General features: G+C 56.3%; 3 protein-coding genes across 3 annotated transcripts in view; 1 reads left to right on the top strand and 2 right to left on the bottom strand.

The window, feature by feature from the left end:
• Positions 1–4,553, top strand: part of LOC137432320 (sorting and assembly machinery component 50 homolog B) — a 39,091-nt gene extending 34,538 nt beyond the window's left edge. Inside the window, exons 14-15 of the mRNA XM_068124151.2 lie at positions 493–634; positions 3,235–4,553. Coding sequence (XP_067980252.2) covers positions 493–634; positions 3,235–3,280 — 188 coding nt within the window. The 3' untranslated portion in view covers positions 3,281–4,553. The remainder of the gene's footprint in view (positions 1–492; positions 635–3,234) is intronic.
• The window catches only part of LOC137432315 (serine/threonine-protein kinase 38), a 444,663-nt gene that overhangs the window by 161,922 nt on the left and 255,095 nt on the right, over positions 1–27,646 (bottom strand). The gene's annotated exons all lie outside the window — the stretch shown is intronic.
• Positions 4,474–27,646, bottom strand: part of LOC137432322 (transcription factor ETV6) — an 86,328-nt gene continuing 63,155 nt past the window's right edge. The window contains exons 6-8 of the mRNA XM_068124153.2: positions 26,389–26,531; positions 26,151–26,251; positions 4,474–5,276 (exon numbers count right to left, since the gene is read on the bottom strand). Coding sequence (XP_067980254.2) covers positions 5,168–5,276; positions 26,151–26,251; positions 26,389–26,531 — 353 coding nt within the window. The 3' untranslated portion in view covers positions 4,474–5,167. The remainder of the gene's footprint in view (positions 5,277–26,150; positions 26,252–26,388; positions 26,532–27,646) is intronic.

Raw genomic sequence — 27,646 nt, 5'->3', positions numbered from 1 at the left:
AAAGCTTCTATTTATCATGTACCTACGTACGAAGCACAGTTCGTTATTGCTTACACAATGTGTAAGCCCAGATTTTTTTTTTCTGACGATCTTTAAAATCATTCTTTTATTTAAAGTGGAGTATAAACTTGAACACTGAGGGGTATCATGTTCTATGAACTCTGGTTGCTAATGCGTTGATTGAGATATGGTGTGACTGCGCAGTTTAAGTGGAAATGGTGGAGTACTCCATCATTACCCTTACCACAAATTTCAGCGTGGTGATAACCCCATTACTCAGTCATGTACCATAGTGAGCATGAACCAGGAAGCCTTTCAATATCATTTGAACCTAAAAATATAACTTCTAGTTTAAAATCCCATCAAAATTGGACGTTCCCCATGCCTAACGAGCTTTGGAAAAGCCATCGCCATTTATTCCTCAATGAAGCTCTGTGTTTCTCTCCATCTCCAGCTAAGTCCCAGCCAAACACCTGTGCCTCTCGTGTGCAGGTGAGGGGTTCAGTGGACACGTCTCTCGCCTTGGCAGTTCTTTGCGTTGGACACATGGGGCCGGCGTGGTGCTGCGGCTCGGAAACATTGCCCGTCTGGAACTAAATTACTGCATTCCCACCAGGTTCCAGCCTGGAGACCGGTGAGTATGTATGTGGCTTTGAGTACCAAACATTCCAGTAAAAATGGGGTGGGTGTAGTGGAGAGGGAAGGGAGGAATCCAAAGTGCACAAACAAAAACGATTTTGTAAGGAATGAACCTTATGTGTGCAGCCCCAGTTAATTCACTCTCAGCCGTAAAAACAAAAAAACCCCAAATCTATAGAATTGATAACGTAACTATTGAAGAATTGTTCCATCGTTCATTCCAAGGGCGTTTTTTTCACAAGGGATGTGTAGAACACCTGATTGCAAGTTTCTACGTAATGCAATTGCCTCATCCAATAATCGTTCAGTATGAGCAACTCGGGCACCCTTAGGTTTTTGGAGACGACACGAGGCATTCTGAGGAAATTCAAAACACCAGCATGTGAATCATCCGAAAAACACGATTACATTATTTAACATCCATTACAATACCATATCTGTCAGTAAGTGAGAGGAATCAAATCATTGGATACCTTCAAGCAGGGTCTTCCATTAGGCATCTTTCAAGGCTCTTTAATGTGAGAATAGGGACTGTTTTTGACATCAGGAGACGTTATTAAGCTACTGTATCAATGGCAGATATCCCAAGAAGTGGACTTCCCTGGATAACCACTGGCACTTAGGATTTATACATTCAAACGACCCATCCACACAATCTGTTTTAAACTGCTTTGAGAACTACAAATACTCCCTGGACCTCTTAAGGATAGATGTGGTCACCGTCTTGAGGCATCTCCATGATTCAGGGATTCATGCTCGTTGTCCTGTTCAACGTCCAAGATTTCCATGGTGACACATCCAAGCATACCTGCAGGAGTCAAATCGGCACGTCCGATGGAGATGGGAGGTAACGGGCAAGTGTTGTGTTCAGCGATGAATGCAGGTTTCTCTGTGAAAGGCATGGTGGCCTTGCAGGCGTATATAAAAAAAATGAGCGAATTGCCCCAGTCTACGTCCAGTAAGACACAAATTTTGGACGTGCAAGCTTTGAACAACATGGTCCATGAATTATCTTTATTAGCAACGGTACCCGCCCTAAGGGCGGGGCTTCAATTGGGAGGTCCAAATGAAAAGGCAAAATATCAGAAAGTGAAGGCTTTTTTGTTATTTTAAACGATTTATATGAACATCCGTTAAATCATATCACACGCAAATCATCAAAATCTAAACAGTATTTGTAGAATTTCAATAAAAGCCACATCACTGTTCATATGGGTAAATATTATTCCATCGTTTTTGGAAAAATTGGAAAAATTGGGAAAAACAATATAGCCTATTTTTCTCGAGGGGGTCCCAGGATTACCCACCCAAAATTTAGTTGCGATCGGTTCAGCCGTTTTTGCGGTACCTGGGAACAGACGGACGGACGGACGGACGGACGGACAGACAGACAGACGTTTGGTGGATTATAGTAAGATGTCTGATAATGTTCGTGCTCACAGCACCATTCATACAGGGAACGTTCTTGTTAATGTCAACGTTAATATCACGACAACCTATCTGTCCTTTGCCATCCTGCGAGATTTGAATCCGATTGAACATCTCTGGCATATCGCTGATCGTCGCACTTGAACCTCGCCAAGACAGCCACAGACCCCCTCTCACCTGGGCAGGACTTGATTCGGGGCGTGGAATTCCATTCCCCGGGCTCAGATTTGAGTGTTCGTATGGTCAATGTGATGACGAAATGCAGTGATCGCTGCCGGGGATGGACATACCCGGTATTGAGATTGCCGCTTCCACGTTGTGAAAACGTTCGCCATAACGCAGCATTACGCGACGAGGTCACAATGAAGTAGGAATGTAATTATTCCCTATTTATCCCCGTGAGGGGTTTGCACCTCATCTGTGTCCCACAATGTCACATAAATATAATCGCATGAAAAACAATCACGTGTTCGTTTTTTACGGCGAAGGGTACATAATATTACAAAATCGAAGATAACTTTAGGAGGAGGAGGAGGAGGAGGAGGAGGAGGAGGAGGAAAGGGTGTTTATATATTTATTATAATTCAATTTAAAAATTGACCAATTTGTGTTGCATTTACTGGGCTTTAATTTGGAGTTTATTTCCCCTTTAATAACCAAACTGCTGTGTTTCTGCACAATTTAGGAGTTGATGCTAAACTAGGGAATAATTGTGAGTTTTTGCTATTTCGAAAGACTGTCCTGGGGTACTTGATTCCAGTCGTATTTAATTTGCAACCCCAGCATAGCAGGTCCGGTCCTTTTACGTACACCGTGAAGTTCCACAGTGCCGTGCAGTTTTCATTCGATATTCCAGGAATAAACCGCTCCGGTTGCCTTCTCGGGTTCTTTTATTATTTTAAACGTCGACCTAAGGCTCCTGGAGAAGCTTGTACATGTCGCATGCAGGACAAAGACATCGGGAGACACGGATGTGCTGTAACGTCCATTACAAGGACATTCGTTAGGAGACAACGGACAAAATGACAGTTCATCACATTTTAAACTTGAGGTCTTAGGATCATCAGCTGTGATGCTAAGACCTCAGGTTAAAATGTACACCAAACAAGCTGGAAGTGAAGCGGGAAACTGGCCAAGCCAAATATTGTATATTGGTCTGTTTTGCAGAATCTGCGATGGAGTGCAGTTTGGAGCTGGAATTCGCTTCCTGTAAACATCCTAAGAGCGTCCTGGAAGCCACAACATGGCACGGTCTGCCACTGGCACACGGCCGCCATTTCCCCCCCTGTCCCCGGTTCTAACATGCCTTCCTCTTTCCCTGCTTCCAAGGCCCGAAACCACCCCCTATTCCTCCCCTCACACTGCCCATCTCTAGTGCAGTGACCCTTGGTTTACCCTCATCTCACCATCTGTCACAAACACTTGCCTTACTTTTTGTTTGTAGACTTCCAAAGCTGCCTTTCGGGAAGTGAAGGGACGCGGGTCCCTCCTTGTTCTCCCCTCCCTGATCCCCTTTTTCACAAACAGGAAAATGCATGTGCCAGTTTCCTGGATGTGTGACTACTCTCAAACTGAAATGTTCTTCGCTGTTTTAAAGCAGCTCCTCATGCTCAGACACAGAACCCGCTTTCACCATTAAACCCTCCCTGGATGTTTTTGTGACTTCAGTCGCAAAGACCTTTATTCATGAGCCATTTCCATTTGCTTTACCGGGATAACCCGTGATCCACAATGGCATGTTTATACTGCACCCAAATGGCTGTGCTGACCAAACTGGGTCACTTTGTGATGCTTTTCTCATTTTGATCAAGATCCTTCGCTCTACTAACGCATTGTACATTGTGTGTAAAATGTACATTTGAAGATTAGGCGGTTGTTGAACTTGGGCACCTCCAGTAAAAGTTTCAAATCTCTTATTCTTCATACGTTGGGAAGGAAATTTCTTACATGCGTTGGGAAGGACGTGGCCACTTGGAGTCATTATCAGCTTGAACTTTCAGGACTTGAGTTTCGTCGGATATCAAACAAATTTCTTGACGTATTGGATCGATTAACCGAATGATTCACTCCACACCAAGTGATAACATTTGTTTGACAAGCACAGAAACCATTTTTTGCCATACCTCTAACCATTTGGTTTGTTTAACGCAACTTTTGCATGGTCATGTGAAAACGAGGTATTTGAGGTAGTCAGGTTACCCTAGAATATGGTAAATGCTGCAGCCAGCCCAGCGTTGAGCGTAAATGCGTCGTAAGAGTCTGTCCCCAAGTTCGGCAACTCGAGAGCATGACTTGGATTTTGCTCGTCCAAGTATTTTGTCTGTTGCCTCCATCTCGATCATCTCGAGGCGTTTAAGTTATGAGGCCTTTCGAATCTCTAAAATAATGTGTCACTGAGTCAACGGACATGGTAGCAATATATTTACTTCAATATAAACTCTGTACAGACCCTTCTGTAATGAAATAAATGTGTTATACAAGTTTCATTTTACAGCATTAAATCATTCCATTGATTTACAGTCAAAGTGACTATTACTGGAGGTTCATCCTGGATCATTCATCCTGGCACATGACAGGCTCATGTGACCGCTCTCACTTTTCAACCGGTTTGCTCGAGCATGCAGACATGTCACAACTGTATGAGTACCCTAAATATCTGAGATTCGGCCTTCCATCAAGATGTTTGTTCATGTATGTCCGGCTGTGAGATCTGATTGACGTTAACAATAGCAGCTTCTAAAATCCACTTTGTTACAAAGTTGGATTTTTTTTTCTTTAATCCAAGAGTCTAAAAAGTCTAATTAGTGACAAATGCAAAACTAAATATGAAAATAAGAACTGAACAAAAGTCGAGGATAAACGAGCACATGGTCTAGTGTGAAAAGGAATAACACCCGGATCAGCTCTGGCATGACGAAGCAAAGTTATTTGAAATAGTCTTGCAGCTGGAGCTTGCAGCTTGTAGTGAAACGAGTAACAGGGTGCATTCTGGGATTAGCACTTTGGATGGGACTGTCGTGAGCAGCACGAGGAGACTGACATTTGCCCTTCAGGTTGAACAGCTCGCAGCTAAGCGGACCACTTGACCCCCGTCAAGGTGTCACCACACGACCTCCGTTTTGTAGATCTGCATCTCGGATTCGCAGAGCTCCATGTGATAGAGCCGGTCTCCTTTGCATTGCAGAATCTCCTCTGGACTCTTCAGAAACCTGTTGAGGGAAGGGCATGTAAATAGCCTTTAAGCTTGGTGAGACAGCATCGGATCGGTTTAAATGTGGTGCAGATGTAATATAAACCAATGGGAGTAACAATTGGGTTCCATGCATTTACACACTTCCATAAAAAGATGTAATTGGTGGTTTTATACTACAAGTACACCCACTCCCCCGGAAGCGGCAGGAAGTGCCATGTTATTATCCTCTCTGGCGTATTTTGATTACAGTAGATCTCAGCTCAGGTCCGTTGAAAGCTAGTCTGTTGGGAGCCGTTGGTGAGGTATGTGGATGGACAAAAGGACCACCGAGGCACTCGGAAACATGGTGGTGGGATGTTGAGGTTGGAAAGAGGATTGACGAGAAGAGGAAGAAGTTCAAAGAGTGGCAGAAGGCGAAGGGTACGGGAGCAGAAACAGCAGAGCATGAAAGTTATAAGGCAGCCAGGAAGGCTGCAAAGAAAGAGGTAGCAAAGGCGCAGGAGGCATGTAGGAAAATGTTCGGAGAACGCTTGGATTCGGAAGAGGGTCAGAAAGCAGTATTCAGGATTGCAAAGCACATAGCGAAAAAGAGGTGTGATGTGATGGGGGTGAGTTGCTTGAAGGATGAAGTGGGACAAATCGTTGTCGACCCAGATGGAATTAAAGGAAGATGGAAAAGATATATGGAAATGCTGTTGAATACAGAGAATGAATGGGATGGCAACATAGAGAGTAACCCAGTTTTAGGACCGGCAGAGAAGATAACTGAGAAGGAAGTTGAGGAAGCGATAAAAGCAATGAAGAGTGGAAAAGCGGGAGGGCCGACGGGAGTTGTGGGAGATATGTTGAAGGCAGCAGGAAGTTGGGGTGTGAAGAGAATGACAGAGATCTGTAATCTGGTGGTGAAAGAAGGCCGCATTCCAGTGGATTGGGAACTGAGTACCCTCGTCCCTCTATACAAGGGGAAAGGTGACCCTCTGGAGTGTGGCTCGTACCGAGCGATAAAGTTATTGGAGCATGGAATGAAGGTATTGGAAAGGGTGTTGGAGAGGAGGATAAGGAAGAAAGTGAAGATCGACGAAATGCAGTTTGGATTTATGCCAGGAAGAGGAACGACAGATGCGCTTTTCATTGTGAGGCAGTTGCAGGAGAAGTACATGGATAAGAGGAAGAAGTTGTTTTTTGGGTTTGTTGATCTGGAGAAAGCATTCGATAGGGTTCCACGCAAAGTATTGACATGGGCATTGAGGAAGTTAGGAGTGGAGGAATGGTTGATCAGAGTAGTGATGGCAATGTACAAAAGAGCACGCACAGCTGTAAGGACGAAGGACGGGAACAGTGGTGAGTTTGAGGTGAAGGTGGGAGTGCATCAGGGGTCGGTACTAAGTCCACTACTATTTGTAGCTGTGATGGAGGTGCTGGCTCAGACCGTAAAGGAGGGTTTACCGTGGGAGTTGTTGTATGCAGATGATCTGGTGTTGATTGCGGAAAGTATGGATGGACTGAAGGAAAAGATGAACAAGTGGAAGGAATGTATGGAGACAAAAGGTCTGAAGGTGAATATCGGAAAGACAAAGGTGATGGCAAGTGGTAAAGCATGTGGTGAGGTGGAAAGAACTGGGAAGTGGCCGTGTGCTGTGTGCAGGAAGGGTGTCGGAGTGAACTCCATTCAATGTACAATGTGTGCTGAGTGGGTTCATCAAAAATGTAGTGGTCTGAGAGGGTCATTAACCAGTGTGGCAGCTACATTCAAATGTAAGGTGTGCACAGAGGGAGCTGCAGATGGAGGAAATGTTGAGTTGGATCTTGGAGACGGCGTGAAGCTGGAAGGTGTGAAAACATTTTGCTACCTCGGAGACATGCTGAATGGAGAAGGTGGATCAGACTCGGCAACGGTTGCTCGAGTGAGATGTGCATGGAAGAAGTTTCGGGAACTGAGTGGCGTGCTGATGAGGAGGAGAGTGTCGCTGAAGCTGAAGGGAAAGGTGTATGCTGCATGTGTGAGAAGTGTTATGATTTATGGGAGCGAGACATGGGTAATGAACGTAGAGCAGCAACGAAGGCTGGAAAGGGTGGAAATGCGAATGGTTCGATGGATGTGCGGAGTATCGTTGAGAGAGAGGAAGACAAATGATGAATTGCGAAAGATGATGGGAATATTGCCTGTGATTGATGCTGTGAAGAGGAACAGGTTGAGATGGTTTGGTCATGTATTGAGGAAGGATGAAAGTGACTGGTTGAGAAGAGTGATGGAAGTTAATGTAGAAGGAAGTAGAGGACGGGGAAGACCGAGAAAGACTTGGCTAAAGATGGTGGAAGAAGAAATGCGGGCAAGGGGGTTAACAAGGAGAGATGCAAAAAATAGGGCAAAATGGAGAAGATCGTCATGGGGACCGCAAGGCTAACCCCCGCTCTAGCAGGGAACATGGCCTTAAAATGCATGTTGTTGTTGTTGTTGTTGTTGTCAGCTCAGGTCCGTTGATCTGTGGTGGACGCGATAAGCATAGAATGTCGGAATTCCGACAGTAGTAGAGACTGTTTAAAAAGGTAATTGTACTTGTTTGTGGTTTATATTTTTAAATCTATATAAATAAAACACAGTTTGTGTGTGTGTGTGTGTGTGTGTGTGTGTGTGTGTGTGTGTGTGTGTGTGTGTGTGTGTGTTGTGTGTGTGTGTATGTTACCAATAGACTCCTAAACGGAGAGGCTCACGTGCTTGATATTTGGCATAGACATGGCCATTGAGCCTGGGAAGGACATGGCCTACCTAAAAATATTTGACGAGATCCATATTTACCTCAGCGCATTTCAGCGAGGAACATTATACACGGAATCTCAGCCGGTGCCAGAGCAGCTCGCTGATTCGCTCAGAGCGATCACGTGATGTTCCATCCTCGCTGCCAGACCACTGAACGGAAAATATATAGAATGACCATTGCCACTCACATCACATAGGTGGAGATGCAGCTACCGGGCGTCATCTTGGTTGGCACTCGATGCTGGGCGATGGTGATTTCCGTCATGCGTTTGCACGTAATTCAGAGCGAAAAGCGATTGCGTTTTTTCACCTTTTGTGCAATCGTGTTTTTTGTCGATTTTGTGCGATATGAATTAAACGTCTTTGCAACAGCTGTGAAACGTCTTTCCACAACCCTTTCTTAACCGATTGAAGCAGTTTATTGCCGCACAAAATGGCATTTTAACAGTCGTCTCGCTTTTAAAATCTGGGACACGTTCAAAACAAACGAGATCCGCGAAGCAAGTTGGTCGAGTCGTGCGAGTCGTGTTAACCAAGATGGCGATACGGCGGCTACACTTTTCACGGAGTATGAGCGTTCTATATATTTTCAATTCAGTGCGCCAGACTCGCTCACGTACTTGATTTGTGGCATGGACATGGCCATTGGGCCTTCACGGTGTAATTTGTGCGAGGCTTTTGTCCGAGTGAGCTTGAGTCGAGAGGGCGAATGTACGGGTCTCCCTTCCCCCACCCGGCAACGCCGGTACTAGAGGGATTCACAGGATCGGTGAGTCTCCAAAATCCGCTTCGTGCTGTTGTTGCGAAGATGCAGGACGATGTCGCGATTGTTGTGCTGCTCTCCTCCCATGAGAACTGCAACGTCATTGTTGACTGGCCCTCCCCTTCCTCCCTCTCCCTCCCCTCCCCCCTCCGTCCCCCCCTTCCTTCCCCCTTCCACCCTTCGTCCTCCCCTTCCCCCTTCCACCCCTCCCTTGCTCCCCTCCCCCCTCCCCCTATCCTTCCCCCCTCCCCTTCCCCTCCCTTCCCCCTCCACCCTCCCCTTCCCCTTCCCCCTCCCCTCCCCTCCCCCTCCCCCTCCCCCTTCCCCTCCCCCCTCCCCCTCCCCCCTCGTTCCCCTTCCCCCCTCGTCCCCTCCCCTTCCCCCCTCGTTCCCCTCCCCTTCCCCCTTCCCCCCTCCCCTTCCCCCTCCCCCCCTCTCCGCTCCCCCCGTTCCCTTCCCCTCGTTCCCCTCCCCCTCCCCCTCTCCTCCCCCGCCCGGAAATGCCGGGTACTTCTGCTAGTTCTCTATAATAAAATTTACTTCCGTAAGGGTGTCGGGGGCAATATCGCACGTCACAAAAACCCATTGGGCATTGGGGATAGATCTTGTTTTGTTATAACATTAATATTATGCTTTTATCATCATTGTTAATTCATGACAATTCCCTGGGAGCCAATGAGCGCACAGTCACGAGGTTGAAGGAACTGCGCTCCAACGCGAGTCGAAAGAATTGACGCGACCAAAGACGGAATTCGTCCGAGTTGCTTTATTGAAACAAAACACCTCAGGTATTCTCACAAGCCCGTTTATCGGGCAGCAATATATATACACATTTATGTCGGGAAGTTTGCCCGGCAAAAGCTATACCGGGCATGCCCGGGTATCAAGGGCGAGCCTTGGAAAGGCGAGTCTGGACCTGCCCGGGCGTGTTTGGCTGCGGCCTGGCAAGTCGAGGCTGGGCGTGCCCGGGCGCTCTGGGCGAGCACTGGAAAGGCGATAGCGGGCATGCCCGGACGCTCTGGGCGAGCCCTGGAAAGGCGATAGCGGGCATGCCGGGACGCTCTGGGCGAGCCCTGGAAAGGCGATAGCGGGCATGCCCGGACGCTCTGGGCGAGCCCTGGAAAGGCGATAGCGGGCATGCCCGGACGCTCTGGGCGAGCCCTGGAAAGGCGAGAGCGGGCATGCCCGGGAAAGACGAGACCGGGCGTGCCCGGGAGGTTCGGGCGTGCCCGGGAACAGTGAGTCCGGGCATGCCCGGGAGAGGCGCGTCTGGCCGTGTTCTGGCCGGTGCAAGGCGATTATGTACATCCAGCGGTAACCGCTACACACGCCCCTCCAGAATCGACCTGCACCGGCAGGGTCAATTTAAGGGGGGTCCGGATGACCCGGCCGAAGCGACCCCTGGAGGGTCGTGGGGAGGGGTCTGACGTGGTGGTGGGTGGTCGAGCGGGGGGAACTGTGGACGGGGGGCGGCCTCGCCGCGGAGGAAGGGCCAACCGTGGTGGTTGGTCGACGTCCATGTGCGCCGGTTTGAGGCGGTCCACAGAAATCCGGTCCGGCCGGCCGCCGAAGTCGATGATGAAAGACTTGTCGCCCCGTCGCAGGACCCGGAAGGGCCCGTCGTACGGCGGCCGGAGTGGCCCCCGGTGCGCGTCATGACGCACAAAGACGTACTCCGCTGTGCGAAGCGCCGGGGGGACGTAGGACTGGGGGCCACCGTGGCGGGACGTCGGCACGGGGGCAAATCGTCGGGCGGCCTCCTGGAGGTCCGAGCGCTGGCGAGCGGCGGACCAGGGACTGGTAGCGTCAGGCACGAATTCGCCCGGGACGCGGAGTGGCTGGCCGTAGACGAGCTCGGCGGTGGACGCCTGGAGGTCTTCCTTGGGGGCCGTGCGAAGGCCCAAAAGGACCCACGGCAGCCGGTCGGCCCAACCGTCGTCCTGAAGGCCGGCCATGAGTGCGGCCTTCATGGAGCGGTAAAACCGCTCGCACAACCCATTGGCTTGGGGGTGGTAGGCCGTGGTGCGGTGCAGCGTGACCCCCAACGAACGGGCGACCACGCCCCAAAGCTCAGACGTGAACTGTGGGCCGCGGTCGGACGAGATGTCCGCTGGTGCGCCGAAGCGCGCGACCCAGGTGGCGATGAACGCCTGCGCCACGTCGGCGGTGGTGGTGGAGGTGAGGGGCACGGCCTCCGGCCACCTGGTGGTCCTGTCCACCATGGTGAGCAGGTGGGTGAACCCCCGCGAGGGGGGCAGGGGACCCACCAGGTCCACGTGGACGTGGTCGAAACGCCGTTCAGGCACGGCGAAAGGTGCCAGCGGGGCCTGGGTGTGGCGGTGGACCTTGCCTCGCTGGCAGGCCGTGCAGGCGTTGGCCCAGTCGCGGATGTTTCGTCGAAGGCCGTGCCAGACGAAACGCGCCGACACCAGCTTCTGAGAAGCTTTCCGGCCCGGGTGAGAAAGGCCGTGGATGGAGGCGAAGATGCGGCGCTGCCAGGAAACGGGCACGATGGGGCGAGGCTGGCCCTGGGAGACGTCGCAGAGCAGGACGGTGCCCGCGAAGGGGATGTCGGCCAGGCGGAGGCCCGTGTCCACCACGCGGAGTGCCTGCACCAAGGCGTCGGTGGTCTGGTCGGCCGCCATGAGCGTGAAGTCCACGCCGAGGTGGACCGCGTTCGCGCTGGCCCGCGAAAGGCAGTCGGCCACGGCGTTGTCTTTGCCGGCGACGTGCTGGATGTCCGTGGTGAACTCCGACACGGCGGAGAGGTGGCGCTGCTGGCCGGCCGACCACGGCTCCGTGACCTTAGCCATTGCGTAGACCAACGGCTTGTGGTCGACGAAAGCCGTGAACGGGCGGCCCTCCAGGAGGTGTCGGAAATGGCGAACGGCCAGGAATAGCCCGAGCAGCTCGCGGTCGAACGTGCTGTAGTTTAACTCGTTCGGCCGGAGTTGCCGGCTGAAAAAAGCGAGTGGCTGCCAAACCCCGTCCACCCATTGCTCATGGACGGCGCCCACCGCGTAGTTGGAGGCGTCCGTAGTGAGGGCGATGGGCGCGTTGAGCACCGGGTGAGCCAGCAGCGTTGCGTCGGCGAGGGCCCGTTTGGCACTGGCGAAGGCCGCGTCCATGGCCGCGGACCAAACAATGTCATGCTTGGCCGGCTTGCCCCGGAGGGCCTCGTAAAGGGGCCGCATGAGCTGAGCAGCGCGGGGCACGAATCGGTGATAAAAATTCACCATGCCGAGGAACTCTTGGAGGGCCTTGATGGAACGGGGACGCGGGAACGTGGTGATGGCCTCGACCTTGGTCGGCAGCGGCACGGCCCCGGTCTTGGTGATGCGGTGGCCCAAAAAGTCAACGGTCGTCGCGCCGAAGTGGCATTTGACCGGGTTGACAATTAAGCCGTGCTCGCTGAGGCGACCGAACAGTGTTCGGAGGTGGAGGAGGTGCTCGGCGCGGGACGTGCTGGCGACGAGGATGTCGTCCAGATAGACGAAAAGAAACGGCAGGTCGCACAGCACGCCGTCCATCAAGCGCTGGAACGCCTGGGCCGCGTTCTTGAGGCCAAACGGCATCCGCAAAAATTCGAACAGGCCGAACGGCGTGATGACGGCCGTCTTCGGGACGTCGGCCGCCCGGACAGGTACCTGGTGGTAGCCCCGTATCAGGTCAATTTTCGAAAAGATGACCCGTCCCGCCAAACGGGCGGAAAAGTCCTGAATATGCGGGATCGGGTACCTGTCGGGGGTGGTAGCGTCATTGAGACGGCGGTAGTCGCCACACGGGCGCCATCCACCCCCCGGCTTTGGCACGATGTGCAGTGGCGAGGCCCACGCGCTATCGGAGCGCCGCACGATGCCGAGGTGCTCCAACGCGTCGAATTCGGCCTTTGCCACGGCGAGCTTGGCTGGGTCGAGGCGGCGGGCCCTGGCGTAGACCGGCGGGCCCGTAGTGGGTATGTGGTGCTCGATCCCGTGCCGCACCGCGACGGCCGAAAACGTCGGCCGCGTGAGGGCCGGGAATTCCACGAGCAGGCGAGCGAACTCGTTCGTTGCCGGGAGGGCGCACGCCAGTTCGGTCGGCGCGGAGCTGCTCATTGTGCACGCCAGGGAGCTGAAGGTCTCGGCATGGACAAGGCGGCGTCGTTTGACGTCGACCAGCAGCCCGTGCGCGCAGAGGAAGTCGGCGCCCAGCAAAGCCACGGGGATGCTGGCAGTAACAAAAGTCCATTGAAAGCGCTGGCTGCCGAAGCAGAGGGTGACGACGCGTGGGCCGAAAGTGCGTATGGCCGAGCCATTAGCAGCGACCAAAGAGGGGCCGCAAACTGCGTCCAGCCTGTCCTGCTCGGAGGCAGGTATGACGCTCAGTTGGGCGCCGGTGTCGCACAGGAAACGCCGTCCAGACGCTTTGTCCCGAATAAACAGCAAGTTGCCCGAGTGGCCGGCGCTCATGGCTGGGAATGAACGCCGGCCCGGCCGTTTCCCGACCTGCCGAAAGTGCACGGGGGCCGGCACGTCCGAGCCTTGTGTCCGAACCTGGCGTGGTAATAACACCACGCCCGGTCAGGTGGAGGCCCCGGCCGTCGTGTCGGAAGCGGGCGGTGCGGCGTGGCGGCCGCCAGTTGCACCGGCAGTTCGGCCTCCAACCGCGCAGGGCGCTCGGGCGTCGTGGGCGTCGCCTCGGACGGCGGCGGGCTCCAGGTAACCGCGCCGATGTGCTGGCCCGCCGAGGAGATCTTATCGGCTTCCCTGGCGAGGGCGCGGGAATCCGTGATCAACGTGCCAGCCAGGGCGAGGCGTACCGGGTTAGGCAGCTGACGGAGGAACAGCTCCCGGAACAGGAATGCCGGAGAGTGCTCGCCGAGCAACGAGAGCATATAGTCCATGCGCTCGGACGGGCGCGTGTCGCCGAGCTCGGGCAGGTCAAGCAGGCGCCGTGCGCGTGCTGCCGGTGAGAGGGCGAAAGCGCCGAGGAGGAGCGTCTTCAGCGCGTCGTATTTGTCAGCAGCCGGCGGGTGCTGGAGGAGGCTCAAGGCGCGGGCCGCGGTGGCGGGACCGAGCGCCGCCACAACATGGTGGAAGCGGGTGTCGTCCGCGGTGATGCCTCGCAGGGCGAACTGGGAGTCCGCCTGGGCGAACCAAACAGCCGCGTGAGCCTCCCAGAAGGTAGGCAGTTTAAGCGTCACTGCCGTATCCATGTCGGTAGGTCACCAATGAAGGAACTGCGCTCCAACGCGAGTCGAAAGAATTGACGCGACCAAAGACGGAATTCGTCCGAGTTGCTTTATTGAAACAAAACAGCTCAGGTATTCTCACAAGCCCGTTTATCGGGCAGCAATATATATACACATTTATGTCGGGAAGTTTGCCCGGCAAAAGCTATACCGGGCATGCCCGGGTATCAAGGGCGAGCCTTGGAAAGGCGAGTCTGGACCTGCCCGGGCGTGTTTGGCTGCGGCCTGGCAAGTCGAGGCTGGGCGTGCCCGGGCGCTCTGGGCGAGCACTGGAAAGGTGATAGCGGGCATGCCCGGACGCTCTGGGCGAGCCCTGGAAAGGCGATAGCGGGCATGCCCGGACGCTCTGGGCGAGCCCTGGAAAGGCGATAGCGGGCATGCCCGGACGCTCTGGGCGAGCCCTGGAAAGGCGATAGCGGGCATGCCCGGACGCTCTGGGCGAGCCCTGGAAAGGCGAGAGCGGGCATGCCCGGGAAAGACGAGACCGGGCGTGCCCGGGAGGTTCGGGCGTGCCCGGGAACAGTGAGTCCGGGCATGCCCGGGAGAGGCGCGTCTGGCCGTGTTCTGGCCGGTGCAAGGCGATTATGTACATCCAGCGGTAACCGCTACAAGGTAATGAAAAGCCGAGGGGCGGGACAGTTTAAGGCAGTTCGACGGGACGTGCTCAGCTCAGAACGGATAGTTAATTAGGAGAGTTGAGCGAGAGATGACAGGGTGAGATTTGGAGCAGGACAGTTGAGAGAGATGTCCCACGGGGCCCAGAAAGTTGGACGCGGCAGACAAATGAGAAAGGAAAAAGCGACGGCTTACAAGCATGCATGTGCTAGAGGCGAAAGAGCCCGGACGCAGACCAGCAGACATGTCTCTGTCCAGCCAAGGAATGCACTCTCTCTCTCTCCCTCCCCCACTCTCTCTGTCTCTGTCTGTCTCCCCCCTTCCCCCCTTTCTCGCTCCCTTTCTCTCTCGCTCCCTCCCTCCCTCTCGCTCCCTCACTCCCTCTCGCTCCCTCCCTATCAGTCTCATGAAATCCATGCAAACATTGTGTGGGGAACAGGTGTCTTCTTCTGTGTCTAATAACCAACCTATCCTTGTTTGACTCTTGGTGGTGTGACTGGTTAAGTTGTCGTGTAAACCACTGAGATATATTGTGGGTGCGAGGAAAGTTATTGTACAGAGAATTGGTGCGATACTTGTGTGCTTTTCCTTGTCCTCCCTATCCCTTTGGCTTTTCATTATTTATAATAAACTTGCTTCACACCACTGGGATGTTGACCTAGTGCACGATTCGGAATCGGGTAATTATAACTGCAGTGCAAGTCAAACAGCCGTTTTGCCAAATTTGGCGCCAAAACTCGTTAGGAGGTTAAGAGGAATTGCGACAGTTCATCCAGGCTACATTGCTCGGCACCCATCCTTTCAGAAGGACGAACCGGCTGCAGGTGGAAGATCTCAGAGTTTCTGTACATCTGAAACGGAAGAAAACATTTGTTTGGCTTCTCCGGAGGACAACATATGGTCTCTCAAGACCAGCCATCACTAAATTGGTGTAAATAAATAAAACCCTTACAATATAACCTGATATAAACAAGTATAAAAAGACATAAAATGCCATAGCCCCCGGTGGCTTTAGTAATTTTGCTGTACATAAAGGCCGTCAGTCGGCCATCTTTGGCCGGATTCCAAAGCAAAATCTTCTGCATATGTACGCTTGAAGGAGCTGGGGCTCCCACGTCGATCAGAAGAATGGACGCGACAAAAAGCTGGAATTCATCTGAGTTGCTTTATTGAAATCAAACACTCAGGCACTCTGAAAACCCGTTTATCGGTCAGCAATATATATCTATTAACCCAGGGGGTTTGCCCAGGCCCGGCGCCAGGGGGCGTGGCCCAGCGTCCTGGCTGCGGCCTGGCAAGTTGAGGGCGAGCCTGCCCGGGCATGCCCGGGCGTCCCGACCGAGGCCTGGCAAGTTGAGCGCGGGCCTGCCCGGGCGTCCTGGACGAGCCCGGCATGGTGATCGCTCCGCGTCCTTGATAGGTGCAAGGCGATTGTGAAACCCCAGCGGCAGCCGCTACACACGTCCCCCCAGAATCGACTTGCACCGGCAGGGTCAACTTGAGGGGGGTCCTGATGACCCGGCCGAAGCGACCCCTGGCGGGTCGTGGGAGGGGGTCCGGTGAGGTGGTGGGCGGTCGAGTGGGGGGCCCCGTGGACGGGGGGCGGCCTCGCCGCGGCGGAAGGGCCACCCGTGGTGGGTGGTCGACGTCCACGTGCGCCGGCTTGAGGCGGTCCACTGCAATCCGGTCCGACCTGCCGCCGATGTCGATGACGAACGACTTGTCGTCCCGTCGCAGTACCCGGAAGGGCCCGTCGTACGGCGGCTGGAGTGGCCACCGATGTGCGTCGTGACGCACAAAAACATACTCCGCTATGCGGAGTGCTGGGGGGACGTAGGACCGGGGGTCACCGTGGTGGGATGTCGGCACGGGGGCAAACCGTCGGGCGGCCTCCTGGAGGTCCGAGCGCTGGTGAGCTGCGGACCAGGGACTGGTAGCGTCGGGCACGAATTCGCCCGGGACGCGTAGCACCTGGCCATAGACCAGCTCGGCGGTGGATGCCTGGAGGTCCTCCTTGGGGGCCGTGCGAAGGCCCAAAAGGACCCACGGCAGCCGGTCGGCCCAACCGCCGTCTTGAAGGCCGGCCATGAGCGCGGCCTTCATGGAGCGGTGGAATCGCTCGCACAACCCGTTTGCTTGGGGGTGGTAGGCCGTAGTACGGTGGAGCTTGACCCCCAGGTTGCGGGCGACCGCGCCCCACAGCTCGGAGGTGAACTGTGGTCCGCGGTCTGACGAGATGTCCGCCGGTGCGCCGAAGCGGGCGACCCAGGTGGCGATGAAAGCCTGCGCCACGTCGGCGGTGGTGGTGGAGACGAGGGGAACGGCCTCCGGCCACCTGGTGGTCCTGTCCACCATGGTGAGCAGGTGTGTGAACCCCCGTGACGGGGGGAGGGGGCCCACCAGATCCACGTTGACGTGGTCGAAACGTCGTTCGGGCACGGTGAAAGGTGCCAGCGGGGCCTGGGTGTGTCGGTGGACCTTGGCCCGTTGGCAGGCCGTGCAGGCGCTGGTCCAATCGCGGACGTCCCGACGAAGGCCGTGCCAGACGAAACGCGCCGACACCAGCTTCTGGGAAGCTTTCCGGCCCGGGTGGGAAAGGCCGTGGAGGGAGGCGAAGATGCGGCGTTGCCAGGTGACGGGCACGATGGGGCGAGGCTGGCCTTGGGAGACGTCGCAGAGCAGGACAGTGTCCGCGCAGGGGATGTCGGCCAGGCGGAGGCCCGTGTCCGCCGCCCGGAGGGCTTGCACCGTGGTGTCGGTGGTTTGGTCCGCCGCCATAAGCGCAAAATCCACGCCCAGGTGGACCGCATTCGCGCTGGCCCGGGAAAGACAGTCGGCCACGGCGTTGTTTTTGCCGGCGACGTGCCGGATGTCCGTGGTAAACTCCGACACGGCGGAGAGGTGGCGCTGTTGGCGGGCCGACCATGGCTCCGTGACCTTGGCCATGGCGTAAATCAACGGCTTGTGGTCGACGAACGCCGTGAAAGGTCGGCCCTCCAGGAGGTGGCGGAAATGGCGGACGGCCAGGTGTAGACCGAGGAGCTCCCGGTCAAACGTGCTGTATTTGAGCTCGTTCGGCCGGAGCTGCCGGCTGAAAAAAGCGAGTGGCTGCCAAACCCCGTTCACCCATTGCTCATGGACGGCGCCCACCGCGTAGTCGGAGGCATCCGTGGTGAGGGCGATGGGAGCGCTGAGCACCGGGTGAGCGAGCAGTGTTGCGTCGGCGAGGGCCCGCTTTGAGCTTTGGAAGGCCGCATCCATTGCTGCGGACCAGACGATGTCGTGCTTGGCCGGCTTGCCCCGGAGGGCTTCGTAGAGGGGCCGCATGAGGTGAGCAGCGCGGGGCACGAAGCGGTGATAAAAATTCACCATTCCCAGGAATTCCTGCAGGGCCTTTATGGTGCGGGGACGCGGGAACGTGGTGATGGCCTCGACCTTGGTTGGCAGCGGCACGGCCCCGTTCTTGGTGATGTGGTGGCCCAAAAAATCAACGGCCGTCGTGCCGAAGTGGCATTTGGCCGGGTTGACGATGAGGCCGTGCTCGCTGAGGCGCTCGAACAGTGTTCGGAGGTGGAGGAGGTGCTCGGCCCGGGACGTGCTGGCGACGAGGATGTCGTCCAGGTAAACGAAAAGGAACGGCAGGTCACGCAGCACGCCGTCCATCAAGCGCTGGAACGCCTGAGCCGCGTTCTTGAGACCAAACGGCATCCGCAAGAATTCGAATAAGCCGAACGGCGTGATGACTGCCGTTTTAGGGACGTCGGCCGCCCTGACAGGTACCTGGTGATATCCCCGTATGAGATCAATTTTCGAAAAAATGACCCGTCCCGCCAGACGGGCGGAGAAGTCTTGGATATGCGGGATCGGGTACCTGTCGGGGGTGGTAGCGTCATTCAGACGGCGGTAGTCGCCACACGGGCGCCAGCCACCCCCCGGCTTTGGCACGATGTGCAGTGGCGAGGCCCACGCGCTATCGGAGCGCCGCACGATGCCGAGGTGCTCCAACGCGTCGAATTCGGCCTTCGCTACGGCGAGCTTGGCTGGGTCGAGGCGGCGGGCCCTGGCGTAGACCGGCGGGCCCGTGGTTGGTATGTGGTGCTCGATCCCATGCCGTACTGCGACGGCCGAAAACGTCGGCCGCGTGAGGGCCGGGAACTCCGTGAGCAGGCGAGCAAACTCGTTCGCCGCCGGGACGGTGCATGCCAGCTCGGTCGGCGCGGAGCTACTCAATGTGCATACCAGGGAGCTGAAGGTTTCAGCGTTGATTAAACGACGCCGTTGGACGTCCACCAGCAGTCCGTGTGCGCAGAGGAAGTCGGCGCCTAGCAGAGCCACGGGCACGTTGGCGGTTACAAACGTCCAAGCAAAGCGTTGGCCGCCGAAGCAGAGGGTGACGTTGCGCGGGCCGAAGGTGCGGATAGTCGATCCGTTGGCCGCAACTAAGGAGGGGCCGCAAACCGCGGATTGCCTGTCCTGGTCAGAGGCGGGTATGACGCTCAGTTGGGCGCCGGTGTCGCACAGGAAGCGCCGTCCGGACGCTTTATCCGTGATGAACAGTAAGTTGCCCGTATGGCCGGCGCTCATGGCTGGTAATGAACGCCGGCCCGGCCGTTTCCCGGCCTGCCGAAGGTGCACGGGGGTCGGCATGTCCGGGCCTTTTGTCCGAACCTGGCATGATAGTAACACCACGCTTGGTCGGGTGGAGGTGGTCGGCACGGTAGAGCGGCCGCCAATTGCGTCGGCAGTTCGGCCGTCGACCGTGCCGGGTGCTCGGGCGCCATGGTTGTTGCGTCGGACGGCGGTGGGTCCCATGTCGCCGCTGCGATGCGCCGTCCTGCAGCGGAGATCTTGTCGGCTTCTCTGGCAAGGGCCCGGGGATCTGTGATCGTCGTGCTTGCCAGGGCGAGGCGTACCGGGTTAGGCAGCTGACGGAGGAACAGCTCCCGGAACAGGAATGCCGGAGAGTGCTCGCCGAGCAGTGAAAGCATGTAGTCCATTCGCTCGGAAGGGCGCGTGTCGCCGAGCTCAGGCAGTTCGAGCAGGCGCCGTGCGCGTTCCGCCGATGGGAGGGCGAAAGCATCGAGGAGAAGCTGCTTAATCGCGCCGTATTTGTCAGCGGCTGGCGGGCTTTCGAGGAGGCTCAGGGCGCGGGCTGCGGTAGCCGACTCGAGCGCAGCTACCACATGGTGGAAGCGGGTGTCGTCGGCCGTGATGCCTCGCAGGGCGAACAGGGACTCCGCCTGTGCGAACCAAACCGCAGCGTGAGCCTCCCAGAAGGTAGGCAGTTTAAGGGCGACTGCCGTGTCCATGTCGATAGGTCACCAATGAAGGAGCTGGGGCTCCCACGTCGATCAGAAGAATGGACGCGACAAAAAGCTGGAATTCATCTGAGTTGCTTTATTGAAATCAAACACTCAGGCACTCTGAAAACCCGTTTATCGGTCAGCAATATATATCTATTAACCCAGGGGGTTTGCCCAGGCCCGGCGCCAGGGGGCGTGGCCCAGCGTCCTGGCTGCGGCCTGGCAAGTTGAGGGCGAGCCTGCCCGGGCATGCCCGGGCGTCCCGACCGAGGCCTGGCAAGTTGAGCGCGGGCCTGCCCGGGCGTCCTGGACGAGCCCGGCATGGTGATCGCTCCGCGTCCTTGATAGGTGCAAGGCGATTGTGAAACCCCAGCGGCAGCCGCTACACGCTCATGTATTATCATTGTGCCAAGTTTGAACAAGATCGGTAAATTCATGTGCGATAAATGGTTGAGGACGTGGTCAATATCGGGTTTTTATAACTCAAAATGTTTGCCAGTCTATCAGTCGGCCATCTTGGATCATATCACAAAGTGAGATACATGTGCATGCCATCGTGTACTCTGTTTCTGCCAAGTTTGAACAAAATCGAACCATGCATGTTCAAGAAATGGTTGGGGACACGTTTAAGGAGCAAAATGGCCGCCAGTCGGCCATCTTGGATCTGATTTCAAAACAAAATGGCGTCCATGTGTAAGACATCATTCATTATCTGTGTGAAAAGTTTGAACAACGTCGAATTTAAATGCATGTCTGAGAAATGGTTGAGGACGTGTTCAACAATGGATTTTTTACAACTGCAATGGCTACCACTCGATACAAAATGATGTGCTTGTGGCGGACACGAAAGCCCACTGGCGTGGTGACATCATTCCGCACACCAAGTGGGCGGCGGCCACGCCCGAGGGGTAGGCGTGGCCTCAGGATATACACCGGGCGCGCAGCCCGGAGAGCACCAGTGCTACAGTGAGCTCTTTTAATAAAGACTCTTAAACTCACCGCGTTGTCCGCTTCCTTCTTGTTGTGCAAGCAAGCGCGCGTAGCACCGCGCTTCATTTGGTGACCCTCCGACGTTCTGGTCAGCCGTCGCTGACCACCCGAATACGCCATCGCAATGGCAAACAACGCGGTCCAAATGAAACTCCCCGAGTTCTGGGAGACGCAAGCCGAAGTCTGGTTCCTGCAGGCAGAAGCCCAGTTCCGACTTCGAGGCATCACGGTGGACGAGACCAGGTACTGCCACGTGGTCGCTTCCCTCGGGCCCGGCACGGCCGGCCGCATCGTGTCGGTCCTGAGGAACCCACCGGCCGACGGCAGGTACGAGGCGATCAAGCGTCTCCTCGCCACGTTCGGGCTCACGGTGGACGCTCGGGCTGACCGCCTCCTGGACCTCCCCGAGCTCGGTGACACGCGACCGTCGGTCCGCATGGACCATATGCTGTCGTTGTTGGGCGACGAAACCCCGCACGCTCTATTCCGGGCATTGTTTCGACGCCAGCTGCCGGCACAAGTCCGCCTCGCGTTGGCCGGTTCGGCGACGACGGAACCCCGGGCTCTCGCTGCAGAGGCCGACAGGTTCTTCGCGGCTTTGGACACCCAGGCGAATTTTGGCGTGGCCGTCGCGGATATCGGGGCTGATGATGATGCTGATGCACCACACCTCGTGGATCTCGAGGCTGATGCGCATTTCGTGTCCGCCGCCACGCCCCACCCACCACCGCCGCCACCGCGAAGAAAACCGCGGCCTCCGCCGCCGCAGCCGCCCACCTGGTGTTCCTTCCACGCCAAGTTCGGCCACGAGGCTCGGCAGTGTCGCCCGCCGTGCTCATTCGGCAGGTCGGGAAACGGGCGAGCCGACGCTCGGTGGCGGCTTTGAGCGTTGGCAATTCAAACAGCCTCCTGTACATAACGGACACCTTGTCCAGGCGCCGTTACCTGTGCGACACGGGAGCGCAGGTGAGTGTCGTTCCTGCCGGTACATCCGACAAGCGGGCCGAGGTCCCGCGCTGCTTGCAGCCAATGGTACGTCTATACACACGTACGGAAAACGCTGTCTCTCTCTGCGGTTCGGAGGGCAGGTTTTCCGTTGGTCGTTCGTTACGGCCGACGTGCCTATGGCACTGCTCGGCGCGGACTTCTTATGTGCTAATGGATTACTGGTGGATGTAAAGCGCAGAAGGCTTGTCCAGGCTGAGACCTTCAGCTCGCTCGCGTGCGCGCTGCCCGGCTCGTTGAGCAGCTCACACAGCGGCTCGCCGAGCGGCTTGCTGAGCGGTTCAGTTCCGGCCAGGTTCATCTGTACGCTTCCGGCAGCGGACGAATTCGCCCGCCTCCTCGCGGGTTTCCCGGCCCTCACGCGGCCCACTTTCTCGGCGGGGGCCGTCAAACACGGGGTGGAACACCACATCCCCACCGCCGGGCCACCGGTCTACGCCCGGGCACGCCGCCTCGAGCCGACGAAGCTCGCCGTAGCTAAAGCGGAGTTCGCTACGCTGGAGCGGCTCGGCATCGTGCGGCGCTCCGAGAGTGCGTGGGCGTCCCCGCTCCACATCGTGCCCAAGCCCGGCGGGGGATGGCGACCGTGCGGGGACTACCGGCGCCTCAACGACGCCACCACCCCCGACCGCTACCCCGTCCCCCACGGCCCACATCCAGGACTTCTCCGCCCAGTTGGCGGGGATGTCCTTCTTTTTAAAGGTGGACCTCGTACGCGGCTACCATCAGGTCCCTGTCAGGCCGGAGGACATCCCGAAGACGGCGGTCATCACGCCATTCGGGCTTTTCGAATTTCTTCGGATGCCCTTCGGTTTGAAAAATGCGGCTCAGGCGTTCCAGCGCCTAATGGACAGCGTCTTGCGCGGCTTGGATTTTTTGTACGTCTACCTGGACGACATCCTCGTCGCCAGCGCATCCCGCGAAGAGCACCTTCATCACCTCCGCACGCTCTTCGAACGCCTGGGCCAGCATGGCCTCATCGTGAACCCCACCAAGTGCCGGTTCGGCGTCACCGGCATCGACTTTTTGGGGCACCGCGTCACCAGGCACGGGGCCGTCCCCCTACCGGCCAAGGTGGAGGCGGTGAAGGGGTTTCCGCGCCCCCGCACGATCAAGGGGCTCCAGGAGTTCCTGGGCATGGTAAACTTTTACCATCGGTTCCTGCCCCGCATCGCCCAGCTCCTGCGCCCCTTACACGAGGCCCTTCGAGGGAAGCCGGGCAAAGGTGACGTTACCTGGACCGAGCAGATGGACGCGGCGTTCTCGGTCGCGAAACTCACCTTGGCCAACGCCACCATGCTCGCGCACCCGGCGCCCGATGCACCGATCGCCCTCACCTCCGACGCCTCAGACTACGTGGTGGGCGCGGTGTACGAGCAATGGGTGCGTGGTGCCTGGCAACCGCTGGCGTTCTTCAGCCGGCAGCTTCGCCCGCCCGAATGCCGTTACAGTACCTTCGACCGCGAGTTGCTTGGGCTTCACCTGGCGGTCAGGCACTTCCGCCATCTGCTCGAGGGCCGTGCGTTCACGGCCTTCGTCGACCACAAGCCGCTGGTTTTCGCGATGGGCAAGGTCGCCGAGCCGTGGTCGGTCCGGCAACAGCGTCACCTCGCGGCTGTGTCCGAGTACACGACGGACATCCGGCACGTCGCGGGAAAGGACAACCCGGTGGCCGATTGCCTTTCCCGGGCCGTCGCCCACGCAGTCCACCTTGGCATCGACTATGCCCGGATGGCGGCGGACCAGGCCGCCGACCCTGGGGTCCAGGCCCTTCGGACCGCCGTCACGGGCCTCTGCGTCACCGAAGTGCCCTTCAACGGCGCGGGCACGGCCCTCGTTTGCGACGTCTCCCTCGGGCGGCCTCGCCCCATCGTGCCCGCAGGCTGGCAGCGCCAGGTTTTTGACGCCATCCACGGCCTGTCTCACCCGGGCACGAAGGCCTCCCAGAGGTTGGTCGCCGACAAGTTTGTCTGGCATGGCCTCCGGAAGGCCGTCCGCGGCTGGACCAGGACGTGCCTCGCATGCCAGCGCGCGAAGGTGCACCGGCATACCCAGGCCCCATTGGCCCCGTAGGTTTGACCACGTGCACGTGGACCTGGTGGGACCTATGCCCCCCTCGCGGGGTTTCACCCATGTCCTTACCATGGTGGACCGCACCACCCGGTGGCCGGAGGCCGTGCCTTTGGCGGCGACGACGGCGGCAGACGTCGCGCAGGCGTTCATCGCCACCTGGGTTGCCCGGTTCGGCGCCCCCTCGGACATCTCGTCCGACCGCGGCCCCCAGTTCACCTCGGAGCTCTGGGCCACGGTCGTGCGGGGGCTCGGGGTCTAGCTGCACCGAACCACGGCCTACCACCCCCAGGCCAACGGCCTGTGTGAGCGGTTCCACCGCTGGTTGAAGGCCGTGCTCCGGGCCACCCTCCGCGACGGTGGCTGGGTCGACAGGCTCCCCTGGGTCCTGCTGGGCCTCCGGACGGCGCCCAAGGAGGACCTGCGCGCATCCGCGGGGGAGTTGGTCTTTGGACAACCGCTGCGGGTGCCGGGCGAGGTCCTCCCCGACTCCACGGCACCTTGGTCCGCAGCGCAGGAGCGCTCCGCGCTGCAGGAGACCGCCCGGAGGTTCGCCCCGGTGCCGACGGCGCACCACGGGCACCCACCCACGCACGTCACCCTGGAGCTTCGCACTGCGGAGTATGTCTTCGTCCGGCACGACGCCCACCGGACACCACTGCGGCCCCCGTACGACGGGCCTTTCCGCGTGCTGGAGACCGGGGTGAAATACTTCACCTTGGACATCGGCGGTACTCCCGACCGCGTCTCGGTGGATCGACTCAAGCCGGCCTACCTGGACGTGGACCACCCACCGCCGGTGGCTCGGCCCCGCGTCGGGGCCGCCCCCCGGGGGTCGGACCCACGGCACCGCCCAGCACCGCCGGCACGCCGCCCCCCGGTCCGGCACCCATCCCGGGTACAGCCGGGGGCATCCCAGCTGGCATCCCTGCACCCCGGACGCCGCCGGTCGCCAGAAGGCGCTTCGGCCGGGTCATCCGTTTGCCCCGCAAACTGGCCCTCCAGGTGCGCGGGAATTCTGGGGGGGCGCGTGTGGCGGACACGAAAGCCCACTGGCATGGTGACATCATTCCGCGCACCAAGTGGGCGGCGGCCACGCCTGAGGGGTAGGCGTGGCCTCAGGATATACACCGGGCGCGCAGCCCGGAGCGCGCCAGTGCTACAGTGAGCTCTTTTCATAAAGACTCTTAAACTCACCGCGTTGTTCGCTTCCTTCTTGTTGTGCAAGCAAGCGCGCGTAGCACCGCGCTTCCTGGTCATGTATACCGTCATGTATTGTCTTTCTGGCAAATGTGAACAAAATCTGTCCATACATCTCCGAGATATGGTTGTGGATGCATGCACCGACGGGACGGACGAACAAGACCCATCCATAAGTCCCCGTTTTGGACTTTGTCCATCGGGGCTAATAACAACGCTATTCTACAAGGAAATCAGTAAATAATGCCCCAAATGCGAATAAAAAGGAGAATACTGAACGTGACTGCCTTCAAGCTCAATTGCAGTGTTGACTGTACACTTCACAGTTGCTTACTTTGACTCGTAATTACCTCAATGGTTTTATTAATCGAACATACACAACATTGGAATCCAGGAATAGGCACCTGGTGAGTTTCACCTTGTTTGAGGCTGGACAAGATACCGGTCAAGTGGAAGAAAGACCAGTTCTGCATGCAGTAAAAACGGATTTTGCGCGATCGAGGAAGTGTTCTACACTTTACTTTACATCACGTTTCATCACGTTTTTCAGATATCCCGCTATGTATCGTTTTTACCCTATCTCCCGATGGTGAAGAATCACTTAAAAAATTAAATAATTCTCATATCCGAATCCATATTCAGATCTTCACCAAAATCGAATCGTCCTCGTCACATACGCGACCTCCCTGCCAAATTTCGTCCGAATCCGTCAACTTTTTGAGATATTTTGTTCACAAACGGACAGACAAACAAAGACAGACAGAGGTGAAAACATTGGTGGCGGAGGTAAAAATACTCGATTGAGTGATGTTTGCCGTAATCGGACAATTCCAAACCGACACTGCTGCGGCCATCTTGTTACGCACTTTCTCCATGACCGTAAAGCCAAATGCACTTTGCCGACACAACTACAAACGTTATGAGGATGTGAGCCTGCAATCAATTAGTCTTACCTGAACAGCAGCTTCTGTCCTGGTTCCTTCTTGATAATGTTGAGTTTGTAGTAATGTCGCAGCGCTCGAGACATCTTTTCGTAGGTCATGTTCACACGGTTCTGCAGACACACATTTTATCCTTGACCACCTGCAGAGTTCCATCATGCTTTCATTTTCTCACAGACAACTTCAACCATTAGAGAGAACACAAGAACTTGCCAAATCCAACAAAAGGCATGTCAAATGTGTGGCAAACCTTGTGGTTTCCCCAGAGACGAGCAAGACCATTGGGGTCGACCACGCGGAAGATACGAAGTTCTGGATCTTCCCAACGTATAAAGGGTTCATAGCGGCTGTCAGACAGCAAGTGGTAAACGTAATCCCAAAGCAGGCGGCAGTCTGTGAATGTTGGACAAAGTTCAGGGATTGAGAAGAATATAACAGTAGTGCACCCAAGACTTCCCAGGAACTGTTAAAAGCATGATGTTATTATGTTGTCAGACATGTTAGAACCTTTTGTATGCTCTACATCCCATGTGTGTTGGAATTCATGTTTTAAATTTATATATATATACACAGTATGTCTTATATAATAGAGCAAACGTATCTATATATATAAAACACTGTATGTGTGTGTGTGTGTGTGTGTGTGTGTGTGTGTGTGTGTGTGTGTGTGTGTGTGTGTGTGTGTGTGTGTGTGTGTGTGATGTTACCGATAGACTCCTAAACGGAGAGGCTTACGTGCTTGATATTTGACATAGACATGGCCATTGAGCGTGGGACGAACATGGCCGAACTCAAAATATTTGACGATCCATATTTTTAATTCATATTTACCTCAGCGCATTTCAGCGCACGGAATCAACGGAATCAGAGCAGGTGGGCGCTGATTCGCTCAGAGCGATCACGTGATGACGCTATGAACGATATGAACGCTATGACAAAAAAAATCGCTATGACGCTATGAACGCTATGACCGCTATGACGCTATGACCGCTATGACGCTATGAAACGCTATGACGCTATGACGCTATGAAAAAAAAAATCGCTCGCTTTGCCAAGGGGCTCGCTCCCCCCCCCCCCCCCCGTTCCCCTCCCCTCCCCCTCCCCCGCCCGGCAATGCCGGGTACTTCTGCTAGTATGGTTATGTCGCTATGTTTGTCGTTATGTTTATATGTGACGAAAACGTCTTCTTCTTCTTCAAATAAAATTACCACCCTCTTAATTAACCCTCTTAATTGCGTTAAGACTGCTGAGACCCCTCAGACCTTTTAATTCCCCCATGACCCTTCAGACCACCAAGACCCCCGAAGGCCCAAAACACCCTGAGGACCCAAAACACCCCGAAGACCCAAAACGACACCCCGGAGATCCAAAACCACACCCCGAAAACCCAAAACAACACCCCGAAGACCCAAAACACCCCGAAGACCCTTAAAGACCAAGAAGAACCAAAAGACCCTGAAGACTCCAAAGACCTTTAAGACCCAAAAGCTTCTGAAGACCCAAAAGAC

This window comes from Myxine glutinosa, chromosome 8, assembly GCF_964187855.1.
Source record: "Myxine glutinosa chromosome 8, kmMyxGlut1.1, whole genome shotgun sequence".
In the NCBI taxonomy this organism is placed as follows: domain Eukaryota; kingdom Metazoa; phylum Chordata; class Myxini; order Myxiniformes; family Myxinidae; genus Myxine; species Myxine glutinosa.
This window is presented reverse-complemented; position numbering and strand designations above follow the sequence as displayed.